The sequence below is a fragment of the Paroedura picta genome, chromosome 12 (assembly GCF_049243985.1).
Source record: "Paroedura picta isolate Pp20150507F chromosome 12, Ppicta_v3.0, whole genome shotgun sequence".
Lineage (NCBI taxonomy): Eukaryota > Metazoa > Chordata > Lepidosauria > Squamata > Gekkonidae > Paroedura > Paroedura picta.
Genome location: NC_135380.1, coordinates 34045972 through 34066836, shown reverse-complemented (window position 1 = coordinate 34066836; position 20865 = coordinate 34045972). Strand labels below are relative to the sequence as shown.

General features: G+C 44.9%; 1 protein-coding gene across 6 annotated transcripts in view; it reads left to right on the top strand.

The window, feature by feature from the left end:
• Nucleotides 1–20865, top strand: part of GARNL3 (GTPase activating Rap/RanGAP domain like 3) — a 120051-nt gene that overhangs the window by 82378 nt on the left and 16808 nt on the right. For 5 of the 6 annotated variants that reach the window (XM_077306650.1, XM_077306648.1, XM_077306653.1 and 2 more), the window contains 13 exons: nucleotides 32–135; nucleotides 490–598; nucleotides 2370–2415; nucleotides 3133–3239; nucleotides 4149–4264; nucleotides 6332–6436; nucleotides 10884–10958; nucleotides 12011–12122; nucleotides 12976–13074; nucleotides 15791–15907; nucleotides 16632–16807; nucleotides 18359–18517; nucleotides 19802–19868. In XM_077306650.1, the coding sequence (XP_077162765.1) occupies nucleotides 32–135; nucleotides 490–598; nucleotides 2370–2415; nucleotides 3133–3239; nucleotides 4149–4264; nucleotides 6332–6436; nucleotides 10884–10958; nucleotides 12011–12122; nucleotides 12976–13074; nucleotides 15791–15907; nucleotides 16632–16807; nucleotides 18359–18517; nucleotides 19802–19868 (1392 nt within the window). The remainder of the gene's footprint in view (nucleotides 1–31; nucleotides 136–489; nucleotides 599–2369; nucleotides 2416–3132; nucleotides 3240–4148; nucleotides 4265–6331; nucleotides 6437–10883; nucleotides 10959–12010; nucleotides 12123–12975; nucleotides 13075–15790; nucleotides 15908–16631; nucleotides 16808–18358; nucleotides 18518–19801; nucleotides 19869–20865) is intronic. The other variant, XM_077306649.1, reaches the window with a different exon arrangement.

Genomic DNA, 20865 nt, shown 5'->3' with positions numbered 1-20865 from the left:
AATGATTCTTTCCCTCCCTCTCCTTCTGCAGATGACACCACAGGAATCTATTCCGTCTACACGGTCTACCAAGGGCACGAGATAATGTTCCACGTTTCGACCATGCTTCCATATTCTAAAGAGAACAAACAGCAAGTATGTGGTTTTCATATTGATTTTTCTTGGCGAGCCACAAGCTGCTGTCAAAGAACAGAAGGCGGGAAGCGAGGTGGCAGACTGCTGCGCTCCTTCTAGGAGGCACATTTTGGAAGAAGTCACGTTAAGCCCGTCCATGTTCTCTGGCAGTCAAAGTGCTGCTTGGCCTCAGCGTCATCTGTTTGCTTTCTGTGCTTTTTTGGATTTGAGCTATATGTCTTAGGCAGATCTGCTCTGGTCTTGTCTAGTTTTACTTCTGAACAAACTTCCATAGGAATCGTCTGCGTACCATGTTGTTTCTGAATGGTGTGGGCTTCATGAAGGTGTGAACAGATCTCCCTTTATACTTTACAGGTGGAAAGGAAACGGCATATTGGGAATGACATTGTTACCATCGTGTTCCAGGAAGGGGAGGAGTCTTCTCCAGCCTTTAAGCCATCCATGATCCGTTCCCACTTTACACGTATCTTTTTCAGTACCGCTTCATTGGAACTTCATTTGACAGTCGCATTATTCCCCAGCATGAGCTGAACTGCTTTCTTGATGTCATTTGCAGAACACAGATAAATGTTTTAAAGGGCACACTGTGGTTGGAATCCAAATCACTGACTTGCATGCAAGGTGGGACTTCCAACCCCCCCCCCCCGACACTCCCCCTATACATCTTACAAGCCACCTGTGAAACTGCTGACAAGTTCACAGACATGTTGGTTATCAACTTTTAAAGTCCTAAGCCTACCCATCATCTGAGGGGCTGGTCCAAAGTCTCCCACCTTTTGAAGTATAGTAGTTGGTTACAAGCAACATAGCCTTCTGTGTTTTGGCACCTGTTTGTAGAATATCCTTTCCTCCTCTATTTGCTTTCGGTGTAGTCTCTTTGACGCTTTCAGCCTCAGGCTGAGAAAATTTCACCTGACCTTTTGCGTACTGTGTTTTAATCTGCATTATTGTCATATAAAAAGCCTTTTAATGTCCTAAAGGCCTGCATCTTGTCCTAATTTTTAATGCATGTTGATGTTTTTGCTAATTTAATTTTTAAAGATCTTAGAACTATTTATTGCTGCATTTTAAATTGGTTGCATCCAACAGTTCCCCTTTCCTGATTGAAAAGGATCCCCTCCCCTGGAAGAGGTCCGTCTTGCTGCAGCAGGAGTCTTCTTCTAATAGACGATTTTTCTCTTTATGGAGGGGCATGATTGGATCCAACACTTTTTAAAAAAGGTTTTCTTTGTTGGAGGTGAGATATAGTGGTTACATCAATGCCTTGGGAGTAAAGAGCACAGCATAAAAATGAATCAGGTAAAGATCAGTCCACACAGGGGAAAGAACTGTGTTTGGGGTGGGACAGGGATGAGGGGAACTGTCAGGTATTTCAAAATGCCGGAAGACAAAACTCACATCTGTGGCCAAACCATAGATCAATGGGCTATTAGAAATGATTCCCAAATCGAGGGTTGTCTACAAAAGAAGAAGCATTCCCCAGATCAGTTTGGCAGCTGTTCCTGGGCTGGTGATGAATATTCTAGCCATATGACATTCAGAGTTTTAACTCTAGACTTTCTCCATTTCTCTATGACATTGCAGGGAAGGAGGCAACAAGCTAACAAAACACTGTCATTTACAGCCTGTATTGCCCTGTGTCATATCTGTTTCAAAAACCTTGATGCGTTTTGCAGTGAAAGAAAAGATGTAGCTGCGCTTTGGAATGCAAGTCTGTCACTTTAATTACAGCACCGCACATATTCCTTATGCAGACAGAGCCGTAACAATGGCTAAGTGTGACCTCTGACTAGCTAAACGGTAGTTAACAAGTGGCTGCAAATCAGTATGTGAAACGGTGGCTTGATGTGAGTTTGCAAAACATCAGCTATATTAACTATGATTAAGCATTATGCCTGCACAAAAGCACTCCAGGAGTGTGGCGTTCTCCTCACTTCTCTGCTTGCAAGGGAACAAAAATATCTCTCCTTGTCCGTGCCCTTCTGGGGGTTGGGCTTAGCAAGCAAAACCATGGTTTTTCCTATCATTAAGGTCTTAAGGGTTAAGGCAGCAGAACACAATTAAGCTGTGTGCTCGCAATATGATTCCTTTAACTTGGGAAAAATATGCCAGCTCTTTGTCATACTTGACCTTTCTTTTCCTATGTTTTGTTTTTGAAATGTTGGCTGTTCCAGTTAGGAGCAATTGCTATCTTCACAAGAGTAATGAATCGATTTCTTTAACTGATGCTTCAGATATTTTTGCCTTAGTGAGATACAATAAACAAAATGATAGTTACAGGTGGGTGCCGTTTCGGATGAACCATTCATTTTGACCCTGGTGCCTGTTTTGATTGTCAAGAACAAATGCCAGGGGTGTGAGTGTATAGAGTCAGACTCTTGGTTCCTCTAGCTTAGGGACAGGCAGCCTGCTGGTTTCTTGATTTTCTTTGTTTAGGAAACTCTGCAAAATGTTGCATACGAGGGTACCGATGATTATAATTGCGATAAGTTAAAGGCTGCAAGGGATTGCTGCATAGGAGGGCAGCTTCAGGCTGTGGAGTTAATTTCAGTATTGTATGCTTTGTTCTCTTTTTCCATTCTCTGGTAAAGAATATTTGGCTGCCGACAGAGGTTTTTTCCATCTTGGCACTCTCTAAGTCTTCATAAGTCCATTTGTGAGGGATTTTTCTTTCAATTGATTAGTGAAGTCCCGTTTTTGTGCGTACCTGTCGTCCCCCTTCTTGTCTCTGGGTGGCCCTGTTGTGCAGCTTTTGTGATGCACACAGGAGTGATCCACTTTGCTATCGGAAGTCATGAATAGTATGAGCAATCACAAGAATAATGCTACATCACATGTAACATGATATCACTCAGGAGGTGATTGGAAGGCCATGATTTATTATTTTTTAAAAAATTGTATGGCATGTTATCCAGCCACTAATCTAATTGCATCCTGTCCTCAATAACCTAAATTGCATCCTATCCTAAATAACCATAAGCATTTTTTTTTTGCTAGGCTGAAAATCTTTTCAGAAGAAAGCGTGCCTCTCTTTGGGCCTCCCCTTCCGTCCCCACCAGTGTTTACGGACCACCAGGAATTCCGGGACTTCCTGCTGGTGAAATGTAAGCCGGATCTTTCTTTCAAACCACGGTAGACCTTCTATTTAAAACACAGTCCAGTCGTAACCAGAATTGTGTCAGCTTGAGCTTATGGACCTGCAGTGGATTTAGAAGGATCCAACTGTCCTTAGCAGTTTGTTTCTCTTGCAAGCTAGGCTATGCATATTTCTACCCCCCATTTCACCATGCATCAACAGGAGATCCCCAGGAAAAAGAAAAGTGACTTGGGTGTAGTATCCTAATGGTATTACAGGGGATGGCCTCTATCTATTTCTGAGCATTAATTCCTGGGCACATTGTTAATGGTGATTGGAAACAGGCAGCCGTGGTCCATGGATGCTGGTCTTGTCCACTTAGGCAGATTTTATGTAACTGCCCAAAATCAGAGACAATAGCAATGTTAGACTGTGAATTAAAGACCCAAGTCCAAATCATCATGCTGGTTAGAAGCTCACTGAATGATCTTGGACCCAGTGACCCATTCTCAGGAATGGGGAGAAAGAACCGTGTGCTCCGCCCTGGTCCCCTTGTAGGAAGGGAGGGATTAAAATGATGAGTGTAATTGTAGACTTTTAGCATCTTCCATCGTGCTTTCCATTCAGCAGTCCTTATACCAGCCCTGAATAAGCACTGGATAGGTTGGTGGTTATTACCGTCATATTGTGCACGTATGACATACAAGTACTTTTTGAGGATGCGCAGGTAAAGTTGAAAAACGTGCATCATTCATGGGGAAGACGTGGGACAAGGAAGCCAAAAATGGCATAAAAACTCTTAGGTTTGGTCCAATCAATGAGAAACAAAATGGAAAAAGATCCATGTCTCTGGCCATGCCCAGACTTGCTTAGTTTTGGGGACCCTGCTGTTTCCATCATGTCTCTGAAATCTTTTCCCGTGTCCATTGCCTTGCAGTGATAAACGGGGAGAAGGCCACTTTGGAAACCCCAACATTCGCTCAGAAGCGGCAGCGTACTTTGGACATGCTGATCCGTTCCTTGTACCAGGACCTCATGCCTGATATGCACAAGGTAAAATCGAGTGCTCCAGCTACTTGGCTTTTGAAATAGCTGAGCTTTCCCCTTTAATGGAAACCTCAGTCAATTCATCAGTGTCTCATTGAGTCCTCATGCCAATGAGAAATTCGATTGTAGTAGTCTTGTATGCATGCCATAAGTGAGTAACTGGTTGTGTGTGTAAAGGGGGTGCAAGATCAAGTGCTCTGGACCCAAGTCCTGCCTATGTATATTACCACATATGCTAACTCTACACACTGCCCTGATGACCATGAGCGTTTGAAAAGCATAGCTGAGACCAGAGTGATCAGTTGTTGGCCAACAAAGGGGGAATATTGCTTTCCCTTTTGTGTGCTGTCCTGTACCCACATGTGTTATATATGTACTCTTCACCTGATGCCCCAAAGATAGATGGCTTTAAAAAGGGATTCAATAAGTCCGTGGAAGTAAGGTCCATTGGTTGCAACTAGCCACGGCAACTGAAGGGAACCTCCAGGTTCAGGGAGAATATCTGTGCTAGGAGGCCACAATGAGGGAAGGCTTTGGCCTCCATGCCCTGTTTCTGGCCCTCCGGAATAACTGGTTTGCCAAGATACTTTACTACATGGACCACTGGTCTGATCCCACAAGGTTGATCTTTCTTCTTAAGGATAATATTTGAAGTGGCAAACCATGGTTTGCGATTGGTTGGCAAACTGGAACATGGTGCCACGGTTTGAAGTGGGCTCACAAACTGCAGTTTGTCAATTGGCTTAAAGTCTGTGAATTGCCAAACCACAGTCAGAGGACCATGCACTTTGAGGCTGGTGAGCTGAGCAGATAGGAACTGAAGGTACCCAAGCAGCTGTAAATCAAGTTAGACTATAAATGCAAGCTAGGAACCTGAAAGGTTGAGCAGCAGCAGAATATGTATTAAATCTTAAAATGCAAATATCTATTTCAATACATATAAAACTTAAAACATCAACATATATCAAGCACTATTGGACAAATCAAAAACATTCTGACACATGGATAAATGACACAAAACAGATAACCAAACGTGTTTCAACCCCCCTTATACTAAAATTCAGGAGTACCCTACAAACATTATTAAAAAGGAAATACTGGAACTTTTGCAAGGAGGATTATTTGAAAATTATATTGATAAAAATGCCTATAATTTTTTGTTAGAAACAGATGAAAGAATTCCACAATTCTACTTACTCCTCAAAATTCATAAAGGTACAATTCCAGTACCTGGTAGGCCTATCATGTCAGGGTAGGGATCAGTCCTGAAACCCTTAGCCATGTATTTAGATTGCTTCATTAAACCATTTGTCCCCACTATAAGGTTGTACTTGAAGGGACACAATGGACTTCCTTAACCATATCAATAATGTAAAACTACAGAGTATCTACTGTTTGTTACATTGGATGTAAATATCATTATATACAAAAATCCCACAAAATGAGGCAATGGAAATAATATATGAAACTTTAGAAAGAAAAGAAAATTTGAACCCACCTACAACATTTTTACATCACATTGTAGAGTTCTGTCTCAAAAAAACTTTTTCAATTCAGCAATGAATTAATTGCCAATAATGAATATTATTGGCAAACCTCAGAGACAGCCAATATATTTATGGAAAAATTAAAGACTAGCAAAATTCTTGACTATAAATGCAAACCATGGCTTGCTTTGATGATGCCTCAAATTGAACTGGTGTTTCCCATAAGTAACTATTTATTGGAATGGGAGAAAGTATTTCTTTGGGGTGGAAGCTATACCTTCTCCCTGACTGTGGTGACCTCAGGCTATCAAGGCTATGCTCTTTGCATTGGCTTACCCGTTCATCTACATGGCCCCTCCCAGGGTTTTGTTTTTTTTCCATGCTGGAATATGATGGAACTTCAGGAACTAAATACAAAAGTATCGTCATGGAGAAGGGAAAAACTGGAATGGTACAGTTTTTCTTGGAAGACTGAGTGCTCCTTCGTTTTGGGAATGTGCATGCAGAAAGTTGTATATTGCATGAAATAAAGAGAACCTCCATGGTAGCATCCTATTTGTTAAAAACGGTTGTTGCTTTTGTTAAGAACATGCTTAACAGGAGGTCCTTCAGCGATGTCTTGCCCGAGTCCCCGAAATCGGCCAGAAAGAAAGAAGAAGCTCGTCAAGCTGAGTTTGTTCGTCTTGGCCAGGTGCGTGCAGGGAAAGGGGGATCTGACCACTAAATTGTTCAGGGTGAAATCACAAAAAGGCAGTTTCTTGGAGTGAAGAGCACATTTTGGATGCAGAAGGTGCCCTATTTAACAGCTCTTGGGCAGGTGTTGAAAAAGACCTCTTCCAGTCTTCAACCGCAGGGACCTCGTGCCAGTCGGGATGGGCCATGTTGAACTTGCTGGTCTGGTTTGGTATACGGCAGTTTCTTATGATCCTGGTAGCTGGGCTTGCTTCATTTCAATGCAAGTTGGATGGGTGGGGGGTGGTTTCCCACTGTTTCTACAGGTGCTACTTCTAGACTTAAGAATCAAGATAAGAAAGTGGAAATGCGCACGGGAGGATATATACAAACAGGAGAAAACCCTGGGTGGCTCAATAAATCTTACAGTTAACCGAAGAATTCCTCTGTTCCTTCTAGAGTTTATCATTAAACGCAAACAGTTCATGTCTTCAGAGTTTTTAATAATCATCAAAACAAGACTAGAATCATAGGTAATGTCTAGTTTCATAGTAAGACATCCTCAGCTTTGTAATAGTAATTATACATGACCAAAAAAATTAAAACAGAGCACCAGGTCTCTTGAGGACAGATTTATTGAGCCACACGTCCCGTCCCGTCCGTCCCCCCCCCCAATTTGTATACAGTCGAGCAGCATTGCCTTGCCTACCTTGAAACAGTATGACATGACTAGCCAATCCTGCATTTGAAGCTCTCTAGTCAGGCGCCCTCAAGAAATTGCAAAGGCAATTGCAGAAATGTTACTGTGCCATAATCAGCTTTCTGTACTTGGAAAAAAATGCTAGATTTAAATTTGAAGACTCACTGGGCCACTCCTGCTAAGACAACAAGCCTTTCTGTGCATCAGGGCAAGTTATGATTTAATGTGGCTAAGAGACTGGGAACAGGCCGCTGGACCACTTACTTTCCCCTCCCCTGCCCCAGTCCTAACTCTTTACTGGCACAAATTTCTCTGTCCCTAACTATGGTTTGCTCCGGCTAGCTTTAACCGTGATCAGTATTAACCAGGTTTCCAGTATTAACCAGGGATTGAAGCAGGTTTGCAAACTCTGTGTATACGGAACCCTAGTTAACCCTAAAAGGGGTTAGGAGCAACGTACCCTTAATTGTTAAACTCAGTTGAGTGTGCAAGGGACTTGCAGAGAAGGGGAGAAAGTCTATTGGGCGAAAATGAGGGAAATATGTGCCTCCACCATGTGCTTGTTTGCATGGGCCCTCTGGCGTTCTGTTCTTTTATTTTCAAAGCTCAAATTGTGAGTGCCATCTCCTACTAGCATCTGACGGAACTCTCCCCAAAAACTCTTGCCACCCAGATAATGTGGTAGCACACTAGACCAGAGGTAGTCAAACTGCGGCCCTCCAGATGTCCATGGACTACAATTCCCAGGAGCCCCTGCCAGCATTTGCTGGCAGGGGCTCCTGGGAATTGTAGTCCATGGACATCTGGAGGGCCGCAGTTTGACTACCCCTGCACTAGACATTCGAGAGAGGCTATACCGATACCAGCTATATGGTGGAAATGAGGCTGATATAGAGAATATGAATGGAACAGGAGTCCACAGGGAATCTCTGTTATATGTACACAAAGACAGTTAACAAGGGATTACTATAAGGAAACTCAGTTTGATGCAAAATAAATTTGCTTTGGGAAGTCCACTAGGGTCTCATTTGTGGAGGAAAGGCAAACCATAACATCTAGGATCAGTATTAAATGGATATTAAAGCTCCTGAAGTATGAATTTTCTCTCTCCCCACTCCTCTCAAGTTTGGAAATGCTTGTTAGGGATTCTTGGTTTCATCAGTGATACCAGTTCCTGGCACGGTGACTCAGGAGAGATCCTTCCATTGAACTGAATTTGATCTGAGAAATGGGGAAGTTGATTATTGCTATTAGCAGGCTTACCAAGTATGCAGAGATGCCACGTTTTCACAGATTCTGCTTCTTTCTTTCTTTCTTTCTTTCTTTCTTTCTTTCTTTCTTTCTTTCTTTCTTTCTTTCTTTCTTTCTTTCTTTCTTTCTTTCTTTCTTTCTTTCTTTCTTTCTTTCTTTCTTTCTTTCTTACTTACTTACTTACTTACTTACTTACTTACTTACTTACTTACTTACTTACTTACTTACTTACTTACTTACTTACTTACTTACTTACTTACTTACTTACTTACTTACTTACTTACTTACTTACTTACTTACTTATGCTGAAACACTAACTAGCCCATTCATGGCACTTACCCAAGAACGCAAGTGCAGGAGAACATCGCACATTGCATGAACATGTGGAATTCACAGTTACACTAGAATCTGGGAAAGGAATGCTTTCATGAAGGATATAGGGCATCGATAACTATCCACTACGATGGCTAAATGGAATCTCAGTGTTCAGAGGCTAAATACCGGACACTGGGGACAAATAAATAGAGAGCCGATGGGGCCTCCTCTGTTGACATTTAGTGACTTTTTCTAAATGATATTATAAATGGAATGATATCTTGTTTTTGTAGCTAACTGCCTTGGAAGCATTTGTCCAAAATTAAACAGAATAAATGTGCCTCTCTTGTGGGCTTCCTGGGGCATCTGAACTGCCTCTGTTGGAAAGTAAACAGAGAGAAACAGACCTATCCTATATTCTTTATTCTTTAGGACTTGTGTCAAAACGGAATCCAAGTAATCTCCGTTTTCAGTTATTTCATCAGTGACAAGTCCTTATATATATTAATAGTATAATACTGGCCACAGGCTCACATAGGTATGGGGATACCAGTCTGTATTGACACGTTCCCCAATATTTATCATATTGCCAGTGGATAGGTCTGTTTCTCTCTGTTTGCTTTAATTATTAGACCGTCCTTCTTATACACTGCCTCTGTTGGAGACTGAATGATGAGCTGGATGGACCTTTCATGGTCTCACAGTGGCTAAATGGTGTTTCCATTTATGAGGCTGACCAAAGACGGGCAGCTCCTAATATGGGGTCTCCTGCTCTGAAACTGGAAATAGGGCAATTACTCCTAGTCAAGTCTATTTCAGAAACGAAGACTGGTGCCTTGAAACATGCTTTTCTTTTGGTCTTGAGCCCTCATGATATAAAGGCACTGACAATGGAACTGAAGGGGAGTGGGAGGTGGTCTGAGCCTTCTCAAGTTAGGCCAGACCGGTGGTGATGCGTCATCATCTCCCATCTGCCCAGGGAATAATTAGGACAAGGTGGCAGGCTGCAGAGAAGGTGAGGTGGGGAAGAATCAGTCTGCAGCTCAAGAAAGGGGCTCCTTCTACTCTGAGCTGCCCTCCTGCTTCTCTGACATGTCTCAAAAGAGGGTCTCTGATGGATTCTCCCCAGCACAATATCAGGACGGCTCTTTGCACAACCTCACTCTTGCTGTTTTGTCCTGCTTTGCATCAAGATAACTCAAGAGCAAAATATGTCAGTCACGAAGAACGCAAAGAGGTATTAATAGATTGGTTTCTCTGTGACCGGCAGAACATCGAGCTCTTATTTTGTTTTAAAGAGAAATGAGGTCATTTCCCTCAGGGGCTGCTGGGAAGGATGTGACTGGAGGGAGCCCAGCGAATCTCGGAATTACCAAGCCAGCTTTTGCAGTGTGGCCATACGGGCATGTTGTATCTTGGGATATTTAGCAGATCTCACCTTGTGCTAGAAATCTCGGCCAAGACTCAGTTGCACATGGCAGGACGGGTTTCCTTATGATGCATTTGTTATATGAATACCCTGCTTTCCAGCCAGACCTGCTCCACAACAATGCACAATTAAAGAAAACTAAACCCAAGCTTCAATATAGGAGTAACAATTTTGGTGAAGCTGTTTGCAGGCCTGTCTGACTGCTGCAGTATTTATTTATTTACAACGTACCACATACATTCAGCATTGCCTTAAAATTGCAGTTTAGACAATTCTAAAAGAAATTCTAAAAATTCTTAACATCCCACCCATGGGTGCGATACAGGAGGGAGCAATAGAGTTTTACTTTGGCGAACCGTTGTCTGTGCTGGAGACGGGGCCTTTTTCTGTGGCTGCTGTGTTGGAAATGTGGAATAAAAAATCAATCTCTGCCAAGCTGTCAAACCCAGATCTGCAGTTCTAGCCTCTCCCCAGGATTCCTGCTGGTCCAGGTGCTGCTCTTGTGAATCTCCGCAGCAGCCCTAAGAAAAATACTCCATGTCTCCCCTCTGAAGTTAATAGTTAAGACACAACTTCTTAACTTTGGCCAAACTGCTGATTGACATCTCTGGCTCTTTCTTCCCATTTTGCTAAATAAGCCCAAAGAACTGTTTGGAGAGTCTGAAGCTTGATTTCTTGTCCCCCTATTAGAATTGTCTCATTACTTCTGCTGTATACTTTGCATGGACCAGGAGTCCCCTCTGAATGAACTCTTCTCTCTTGCTTTTGAAGGCTCTTAAACTCAAAACCATTGTGAAAGGTGATGCCCCAGCAATTCTCGCTACCACAAGCCTCTGTAAGAAGGAGGTGAGTGAACTATTTGTAACACTTTTCAAGGGTTAGAATAATAGAATCATAGAGTTGGAAGGGGCATCCAGAGTCATCTAGTCCAACCCCCTGCAGAATGCAGGAAATTCACAACTGCCTGCCCACCTACTGTGACCCCAAATCCATGTTCAGATGATGCCCCCCCCCCCAAAAAAAAAACCCAGAATCCCTGGTCAATCTGGTCTGGAACCAAGCTCAGACACAATCCCTTCCCACCCATTCACAGTCTACCTAAGTTCATAGAATCAGCATTTTTGTCAGATAGCTATCTAACCTCTGCTTAAAAACTTCCAAAGAAGGAGAACCCACCACCTCCCGAGGAAGCCCGTTCCACTGAGGAACCGCTCTAACTGTCAGGAACTTCTTCCGGATGTTAAGCTGAATTTTTTAAAAATTAATTTCATCCTAGAAGCCAGACTCATTTTTACTTGCAGGTCTGTACTGGGATGCAAACTATATTCCATTCCATTCAGACAGTCCCAGTTTGACAATGAATGCTTGTTTTTCATCATGGCACTGTGTCATGCTGGTCTGAATACATGTTGTGATTCTGTAGGGGTCTCAGACAACTATAGAAGTGGATGCCAACTTGCAGTTCCCACAAGTTCTGTCTCTTTGAAAAAGAAGCAGCAGGAAGATGATCTCAGAAGTGACAGAACAAATTTTATTGGGGACTGGGGGAGGCCTGCTTAGCCATTTGCACCTCCCGTGACAGCAAAACCAGAATAAATGATTAATAGTAACCTAGGAAAACAATATCTGCTGCATTTGTATAATTAATGCAAGTCACAGATTTCAGCTTTGCTTAGTGCAGAAATTTAGGCGCCATCTTGTACTTTGCTGGTAATATGTAAGGGTTGGTCTGATTTTTTGGGGGGTGGGGCTTTGTTAGAAAGCAAACTCTTGAACTCCCAGAAATGATTACCACCTTAGAGGAATACATATCCATTTTTGTGACTAATATCTTCTGAATATACAGGATCTCTCTTTTCTCTAGCACTCACCAGCCAATACTTAACATTGTTCCACAGCCCTGGGAGTCTCAGTGTTTCTGCAGCAATTTCCCTCACGATGTCATTTGCGCAGATTCGTGGGGCCAGTCATTGCTCGTCTCTACAGACATCGGGGTTCTGCTTATGGACGGTTGGTAGATGGTTTAGCACTTGCTACTATGTCCCGAATTAGTAATCCTGCACCTTATCCCAGCCATTTGGAAATATTCCACTGTGATTGCCATTAGATGTATCCTCTGCTAGATGTGCATGGCAAGTTCTGCCTGGCAGCTGAGCTGAATGTTCAAGAAGAGACTGTTGGTAGAATTCTCCTATGACTCTAAATCAGGAGGTAGTCAAACTGTGGCCCTCCAGATGTCCATGGACTACAATTCCCAGGAGCCCCTGCCAGCATTTGCTAGCAGAGGCTCATGGGAATTGTAGCCCATGGACATCTGGAGGGCCGCAGTTTGACTACCCCTGCTTTAAATTGTCAGAATGCAAATGACTAGGTCTCTAGTCTCAGTACTCTTGTGTGATTTTTAATTCCCTCCTGGCATTTAGAATTCTAGCATATCAGGGAGAAGGAGGTGGTGTAGAGCCTAATAAGCTTCCTTTTTAGGGGCAAAGTTGTATTATTCATGATGATTTCCCCCACCTGTATTTGGAAATGGCACAGCCCCACCAAGAGGACTGTACTGTATGTTTTTCAATCAATAGACTCTTTTATGTTTTCTTACGCACTTGGAGCTCTGCCTGGGGATAAAAGGGTAGTCCTTGTAGTGCAGCCTGCCCTTTGTCCCCAGCAGGGCTGGAAACTCCTGATATTCCTATGAGCTACCTCTGCTTTACTCATAGTAAAGGAACTCTGTAGGGGAACCACATTGTGGAAGGGGGGAATGAAATCTGCTTCTCTGAATCATTCAATACTCATTATTAAGGCAGGGAAGAAATACATAGTTGTTGCCCCATTGAGAGCTTTTTTGATTCTTTTTTCCCCCCAGATGGCCAGCCTTCCATCCTAGTATTTGATAAAACTCTGCAAGTCAAACAGATGCACGTATTGGAAACCCTGGACCTGTTGATTACTAGAGCAGACAAAGGTAACAAAGGCATTTGTTTGATTGGTCCATTGAGTTTGGGAACAGAATGCAGCCAGCTGTGTGGTCTCGCAGGTCTCCCAGGTCTCCCACTGTCATTCACCCAGAGAGCTCCTGCTCACTTGGTGTATCTGCTGTTTTTCTCCCGCTGCCCATTTGATCCCAGGACACCCCAGCGTGATATCACCTTTCCTCTGTGAAACGACACCTCTGTCAATCCTTTGACACCACCCCTTGGTCCCTGCTGAAGTTCACCCGAAGCTTGTGAAACTGCCGTAAATTCAGACCCTCCCCCTGGTTCTTCCTGCCTCTACCTCCCTCCCCCTTCTTTTGCTGTCTCCCTTATCCTCTGTAGAGTGCCATGCCCAATGACGTTGCTAGGTAAACTGACAACCTAATAAATGAACTGCCTTTCCGTTGGCAGGTTTTAGTTAAGAACGGTAAGGGAGGTGCTGTCTTGTATCAGAGACGGGTACAGAATCCATATTTCTGCCATGTCCCTGTTGAGCCAGAACTTTGTCTGTCCCCCTCCCGTTCAAACTCAGGCCTTTGGTCAGTGGCTGTTAGATGTTTAGTGTTTTAAACTCATCTTAGAAATGGGTCCACCTAAACCCATATCATGAGTTACTACCACCCTGTGTCAACCCAAAGTTTCTCTACCATGGTTTTGTGAAATCCTGGGGTTTGTTGATGGCCTTGGAAGGGTTTCCCAAATGGGTGGGAGTTAATTCATTTTTTATATGCTCCCTGTCCAAAAATGGCCGGTGATGGACCAGGAGGGGATGGGAAGGGGAGGGGCCCAAGGTAGGCATGTCAACAGCTCTGCTTCCCATCCATATTCTGCACGATGCCACCACTTCTGGGGTTTCTTGAAGCCTGAAAAATGTTTCAGGGATTTCTCAATGGTAAAAAAGTTGGGAAAGGCTGCCTTAGGCCCTCATGCCCAGAATTTCTGGGTAATGTGATGGCAAGAATATTTCCACTACTTAGTGGAATATGAAACTCCTCCTTTGAGTGGCAGTTCTTTCTCCTCTGAAGAGCTGGAGACTTTGAATGATCCATTGAGTCTCCTGTGTTTAAAGATTTTTTTAAATCGCTGGCTGCTACTCCAGAGCCCCTTGCTGGGTTCCTGAAGCCAGTGATTACCCAAAGAGAGACAGCTGGGCGGACAGAATTTGCCTGCTTGCAGGGTCTGCTGCATGGCAGGAGATAACGAAACAAGTCATTGTTGCCTTTTGGAGCTCAGCACTTCTCAATAGTCTCCCTCTTTCAAGAAAAACTGAAGCTTTTTCTTCCTGATGGGCTGCTTCTCCTTCCCGCCGGCTGGCTCGCATAGAGGCCCCCTCCTCCACCCAGAACTCCAATCAGATTGGAGAAGGAGGACTCCTGGGCTTCAGGAGCATGGCCTAGTTCTGCTTGCTTGCTTATTTGTTTCGCTGGGGGATTTGTATGCCGCCTCTCCAGAGTCCTGATTGTGGCAACAGACAAGGAAAACCATAAACCATAATAAATTATTGACATAAAAGGAACAGCAAGCTATTAAAAACAAGCCAAGGGCATAAAACCCGCTTTTCTGCTACGAGCACAAACACACACTGCTCTTGGGTAACAAATATCTCAAGTAAATCTGCACCAGAATGGAGGCTGGATCACTTCTCCTTCATACTACTTTCTCAAAATTGAGTGAGAGTTTTCCCACTTTGGTATGGCAGGTCCCCATAACCTACCTACCTACCTTCCTCCTCCCCCCCTCCCCTTCCCTCCCCCCATCTTGGTGTAGTGGTTAGGAGTGCAGACTTCTAATCTGGTGAGCCGGGTTTGATTCCCCACTCCTCCCAGACATGCAGCCAGCTGGGTGACCTTCGGCTCGCCACAACACTGATAAAGGTGTTCTGACCGAGCAGTAATATCAGGGCTCTCTCAGCCTCATCCACCTCACAGGGTGTCTGTTGTGGGGAGAGGAAAGGGAAGGTGACTGTAAGCCCCTTGGAGACTCCTATGAGTAGAGAAAAGTGGCATATAAAAACCAACTCCTTCCCTCCCTCCCTCCCTCCCTCCCTCCCTCCCTCCCTCCCTCCCTCCCTCCCTTCCTTCCTTCCTTCCTTCCTTCCTTCCTTCCTTCCTTCCTTCCTTCCTTCCTTCCTTCCTTCCTTCCTTCCTGTTCTATTCCAGGGTATTTAAAGCTAGTTGAGCTTTAAATACCCTGCTGGAGCCCTGGAACTCTCTCTGCCCCTCCTGTCCCTTCCCAGTGTCACTATGGTGGCGTCTCTAGTCTGTCACCAAGGCAACAGAGAAATGACCTTTGCTGTCCACTGGGGTTTCCCCTTCATCTGTCAGTAGTTGCATGCTCCGGTCCAGGGCATGCTTCCTCCCAGCTTCGCCAGACACAATTCCAAGGGATGCTGGTGATCGGCCCTGACGGCAGCAGGTGTCTGTGTTCCCATAGCGACAGGGAAGCAGCGCAACAAAAGGCAGCAGTCCAGAAAAGTCTGGAACCATCCCTGAGCTGTTCATAGCCCTCAAAACATGATGATTGTTTTTTCTGCCAGAAGGAGGTCTGAGTACAGCTTCCCACCCAGTAGTGCAATGCTGGCCTGGCTCTTTTGATGTGGACCAGCTGGGGGTATTCCTTGGCCCTCATCACCTGTTTGGTTTTTTAAAAGCCCAAATTGCCAGTAGCCTTCCTTCCTTTAACCTTCTCCGCTTGCCTCCTGCCCAGCAGGGAAGGATGCCCGCCTCCTTGTCTTCCGGCTCAGCGCCCTACGGAAAGGCATCGAAGCGAGACAAGCCAAGAGCAAATGCGACAGCCGGGAAAACAAGCTTGAGAAAACAAAAGGTGCCTCACACTGTCCCGCTCTGAAGTTAGGGCAGGGATCTTCTCACGTTTCCATTTTTATCCCAGTTTGCCATCTTCTACTGTATGTAGTCTGTGCCTATTGCTTTCTCTCTCGCCAACTTGATATAATGCCAAACCATGATTTAAAAGTTCAGTGATTTCAGAACTGGCAAACTGCGGTTTGTTTAGATTTCTTTATGCACTGCTTTTTTTATTCCACCCTTCCTTCAAGGAGCTCAGGGTGGCATAAGTCCTTCTGTTCTTCACAACTGTATCTTCAGTACACCCCTGTGAGGTAAGTTAGGCTAAGCAGGAATGACTGGCCCAAAGTCACAGATGTGAGCTTCACATTGAGTCGCTGTAGACCACAAAAGCCCAGAGCCTCGGACTTGGACCAAAGGCGAGAGTCCAGGCTTTAACTTATCTGCAGAAAGAGAAAGGACAATGGCCAGTCTGGGTCTTCTTCAGCTGACTTAGACATTCCCAGTTTCTTCTACTGATGTCCATCATTCTGTCCGCTGCATTGCACAGACTTGGGTACTTAATGGACCAACTCCCTGTGCTTTTTTGACCTCTAAGGCCAGGAGAGGAAGTGCGTGTAGGTATGATAACTCTATGAGCCACACCAGTGGTCCAGTGGTGAAGAGCTGCCTCTTCCATCCCTGTCAGCCAGTGAAGGAATCCCATGTGGGCCAAACTGACATATGTCACATTCCTCGCCCAGGTTGCCATTTGTATGCCATCAACACCCACCACAGCAACGAACTGCGGATAGTCGCCGCCATTCGGAACAAGCTGCTCCTCATTACCAAGAAGTACAAGCCGTGGGAGAGCCCCAACAGTGCCCCGTTGATGTCTCCTCAGTCGGACTCTCCTGTTGAGGAATTCCAGTACATCAGGGTAGGTTTGAGGTAAAGCACTGGCAAATTACCATCACTCCCTGTGCACAGTAATAGGTTCTAGGAGAAAAATGTCACCTCCGTTTTTAAGTTCTGGACACATGAGGCTGTCTTCTACCGATCAGGTGACTGGTTCATCAGAGACAGCACTTTGCACTCTGACTGGCTGCAGCTTTCCAGCCTCTATCTGAGGCCTCCAGCTGAAGGGCCTTTTCAATTGGATGTGCCCAGGATTGACCCTGGAAAGCCTTTATGTCTGGGTCTTCCAGGTCCCATGGGCCTCCTGAGGCCACCAGCCAGGAACCTGGACTCCCCCACTCCTCCAACAACCTCTGGGGAACGCACTCACCACAGTGGAGGAAGGAACCTCCCAGTGCTGCTAGACGCCACCTTTGGCCCCACCAGAGACTCAGAAGTTGGCCTTGAGGGTCCAGATGATGCAGCTTGCCAGGGAATGTCCAACGCGGAGGATGAGCATGCCAGCGGCTGCAGGGCAAGACTGTCAGCCATTTGACAAGGGTAGCAACATATTGGAGGGCAGAACTGGGTTCCCTGGGGCAGCGGGGACTGGGTGAGAGCCCCCTGGCCAAGCCGCGCAGCCGATGGCTGACAGCATAGCTGAGCATCAGGGTATGGCCAGGCTGCCGCAATGCTGGGCAGGAGGGCAATGTTGAAGAAACCTCAGGGGAAGGGGGGACCGGGGAAGAGTTAGATTAGGGAAGGGGAATAAAAGGAAGGGCAGAACAAGCACAAGGGTTGGGGAGATAAGGAGAGAACGAGTGAGAGAAGAAGATGGAGAAGATGCACAGAAGTGGGGATGAGATGGCAGCAAGGAAGAAGAGCGGTCATGACTCTGGACAGGGTTCCTGGGAGGAGGCGCAGGAATCAAGATCCAGGAACTGGAGGCGGCTGAATCTGAAGGGAGCCTCCTGGGAGGGCTTGACACCACTGGATAAGCAAGTGCCTTGCACTAGGGGAATTGCCCTCATTGCTCAATGCTTCAGAGGAAAAGCCTTGCATAAAACCTTGTGACCCCTAGGGGGCACTGAAACATTGTCCTGGGGCCAGAGTCTTTTTCTTTCCTCTGTGGCTGGAGGCCCTGACCCACTGGGGTGCTCCCCCCAAACCTCATACTTTTACACTCAAAGCATGTGTTCAAAAACCCAGCTGTGGCCCTCTTCCAAAGAGATAATGTTCCTGATTTATTTGAGGATCTCTCTCTTTCCCTGAACTTTAAAGGATTTAATGTAGGGAGAAATCTTTCCCAAGTCTTTATTGGCTCCAGAAAGATTCTGGAAACTGATCTTGGGACCTTCTGCAGTCAAAGCAGTAATCTTTGAGCTCTGCTTGGCAACGGACGAGCCTTGGAGAATTATAATTTTTTTAAAAAATCATAAGGGCCAGAAAACAATACATTTTGCTTTTCATGGTTCTGAAGTCTATGAATGCCTGGACCGCACTATACATCTGTCCTCTCGTTTCTGCAAAATCAAGCAATGCATCAATACTTCTGCTACTCCCTGACTGTAATCTGGTGTTCTTTGGGTTGCAGGAGATCTGCTTGTCGGACCCTCCAGTTGTCATGACCCTGGTGGACGGGCCCACCGGAGAAAACGACAACCTGATTTGTGTCGCCTACCGGCACCAGTTTGACTTGATCAACGAGAGCACAGGGGAGTCTTACAGGTTGCACCAGGTCGAAACGAGCAGGGTAGGTTTCTCCAGCATTGGGATGGTGTGTGTCTGCCGGCGGCTGTGCCTCTCCTCCTTCGGCATCTCTGGGCACCGAGTTCATCTGAATCAATGCAACCTGACCCATCTTGAGACCTGGCCTGTTCTGCATACAGCAGTAATGGGCAGAAAGTAAATGTCATGTACAGATAGACTAGCTTCTGATGGATGCCTAGCTCTTCCTGATTGCTGGGGTTCTGCAAAGCAGTGGTTCTCAACCCGGGGGGTCAGGTCTCCTTTGGGGGTCGAATGACCCTTTCACAGGGGTTGCAGCAGGACAAGCAGCTTGGCTGCGGTGAGGGCGCCATCTACACAACAGCCTTGCTGGGTAGATCGAGATAGAGCATCTGCTCTCTTTCTTAAGGGTCTAAGATATATCTCATGGTTCCTTCACAGAGATTAATGACGCTTAATTGGTCCATCAGAATGTAGGGATGAGTGTTGGACTGGGGAGAAGTTCATTCAAATCCCTGTTCAACTGGTGATTTAAATGGCCTTATGGATTTCTATGGCTGCATTTATCTGCTGTTATATTCTGACTGGTTTTATAAAACGGTGTATCTTTCAACTGTTTTATCATACCTCATATATTTTTTCCTAATAGTCTTTTTAAGGCTGACAGTAGGGAGATGCAAGTTTATTTAAGTAAATAAAGAAATGTATCTAGGGGTGATACATTTCAGTTATGGTTGACTCAGCCTTCAGTCCTTCCGAGGTTGGTAAAATGAGTACCCAGCTTGCTGGGGGGTAAACGGTAATGACTGGGGAAGGCACTGGCAAACCACCCCGGATTGAGTCTGCCATGAAAACGCTAGAGGGCGTCACCCCAAGGGTCAGACATGACCCGGTGCTTGCGCAGGGGATACCTTTACCTTTATCTAGGGGTGAAGTTCCACTACACTGGGCCACAACCGAGAAGGCCCTGTCCCTGGGAACTACCCACCTAACTCCAGAAGGTGAGGTCACCTGCTGTCAGAGCTGACAAGGTGTAATTCTATATGTTGTGGTCATTTTGGAGCCCGTGAAGCTAGGCAGGCCATGAGATTTAGGTTCAGACATGACTGAATTCGATCTAGGTGGTATGGAGGGTGTCCAGATGGTATCTTCATCTAGAAATCCTTGGTAGCTCCCAGCAGCCCAGCTTGCAGCAGATGACTCAGTGTTTGGGCACGCTTGTTCGGGGAAGCCATTGGATTGTCCTTGGATAGTGTGTCGTCACCTCCGCCTCCAGGTTGCCCACCACCCTTACCCATTGTCATTGCAGGTTAATTTTGTTGCAGCTATTGATGTGTATGAAGATGGAGAAGCCGGCCTCCTCTTGTGTTATAACTGTAAGTATTACCAGCACACTCTGTCTAGGGGAGACTGTCTGACGCATTCATCCTGTCTCATGGCAGGGCAGAGTTGATGTTCAATTTGCTGAAAGGCTCATTTGGCACAGGAGAAATTTTAAAAAATTAGAATTCTGAAAATTCTAAATGGATGAAATGGCAGTAAACAGCACATGTGTCTATTGTTTTAATGCAGTTTTTGAAACACTGATAAATGTATTTGCCAAGCAGCTAGGACAGGAACTGCAACCCAAGGTAGTCAAAAGCCTTCTTAGTGTCTAAAAACATCAGCATGGAGTCTTTGTTATAAAATCACTCCTAAGTCAGGATGCCTCGGATCAGTCTTCTACTAGCCGATTGTCATTCTTCCTGGTTCAGAAGTGCTCTTTGAACAAAGCTTTTTCTGACATGTGTGGGAATGCACTGGTGATTGAGAGTGGGGCCAAGGCAGAGAGTGGGGGCCTCTAGAAGTACATATGTTAGGGGGTGGGTTCCAAATCAAATACCTTTATATTAGAAAGACTAGTTGAAGCAGCACCTAACAGATTTTTCTTTGCCACCCAGCAAGCCTTTTCATGTTGATTTTATACATTCCTCACAATAATTTGACCACTGAGGAAGACCCCTCAGGGTCAAAATGCGTTTAGTCCATTTTATGTTGGTTTATTCCATGTGTAGATTCAAATGAGTAGCCATGTTGGTCTGAAGTAGCACAATAAAATCAGAGTCCAGAAGCACCTTTAAGACAAACAAAGATATATTCAAGCTTATATATTCCTACTGTTAAGATGGTCAGTTCATAGTCTGAGGAAGAGCGCTTGCACTCGAAAGCTCACACCTTGAATAAATCTTTGTTGGTCTTAAAAGTGCTACTGGACTCTGATTTTATTCCATGCGTAGTTAGAAATGTGATGTTTTTGAAGTATGATGACTATGTTTTTAATATGTTAAACTAGTACATGTCATATTATAAATATATGAATGTTTTAAAAATTAT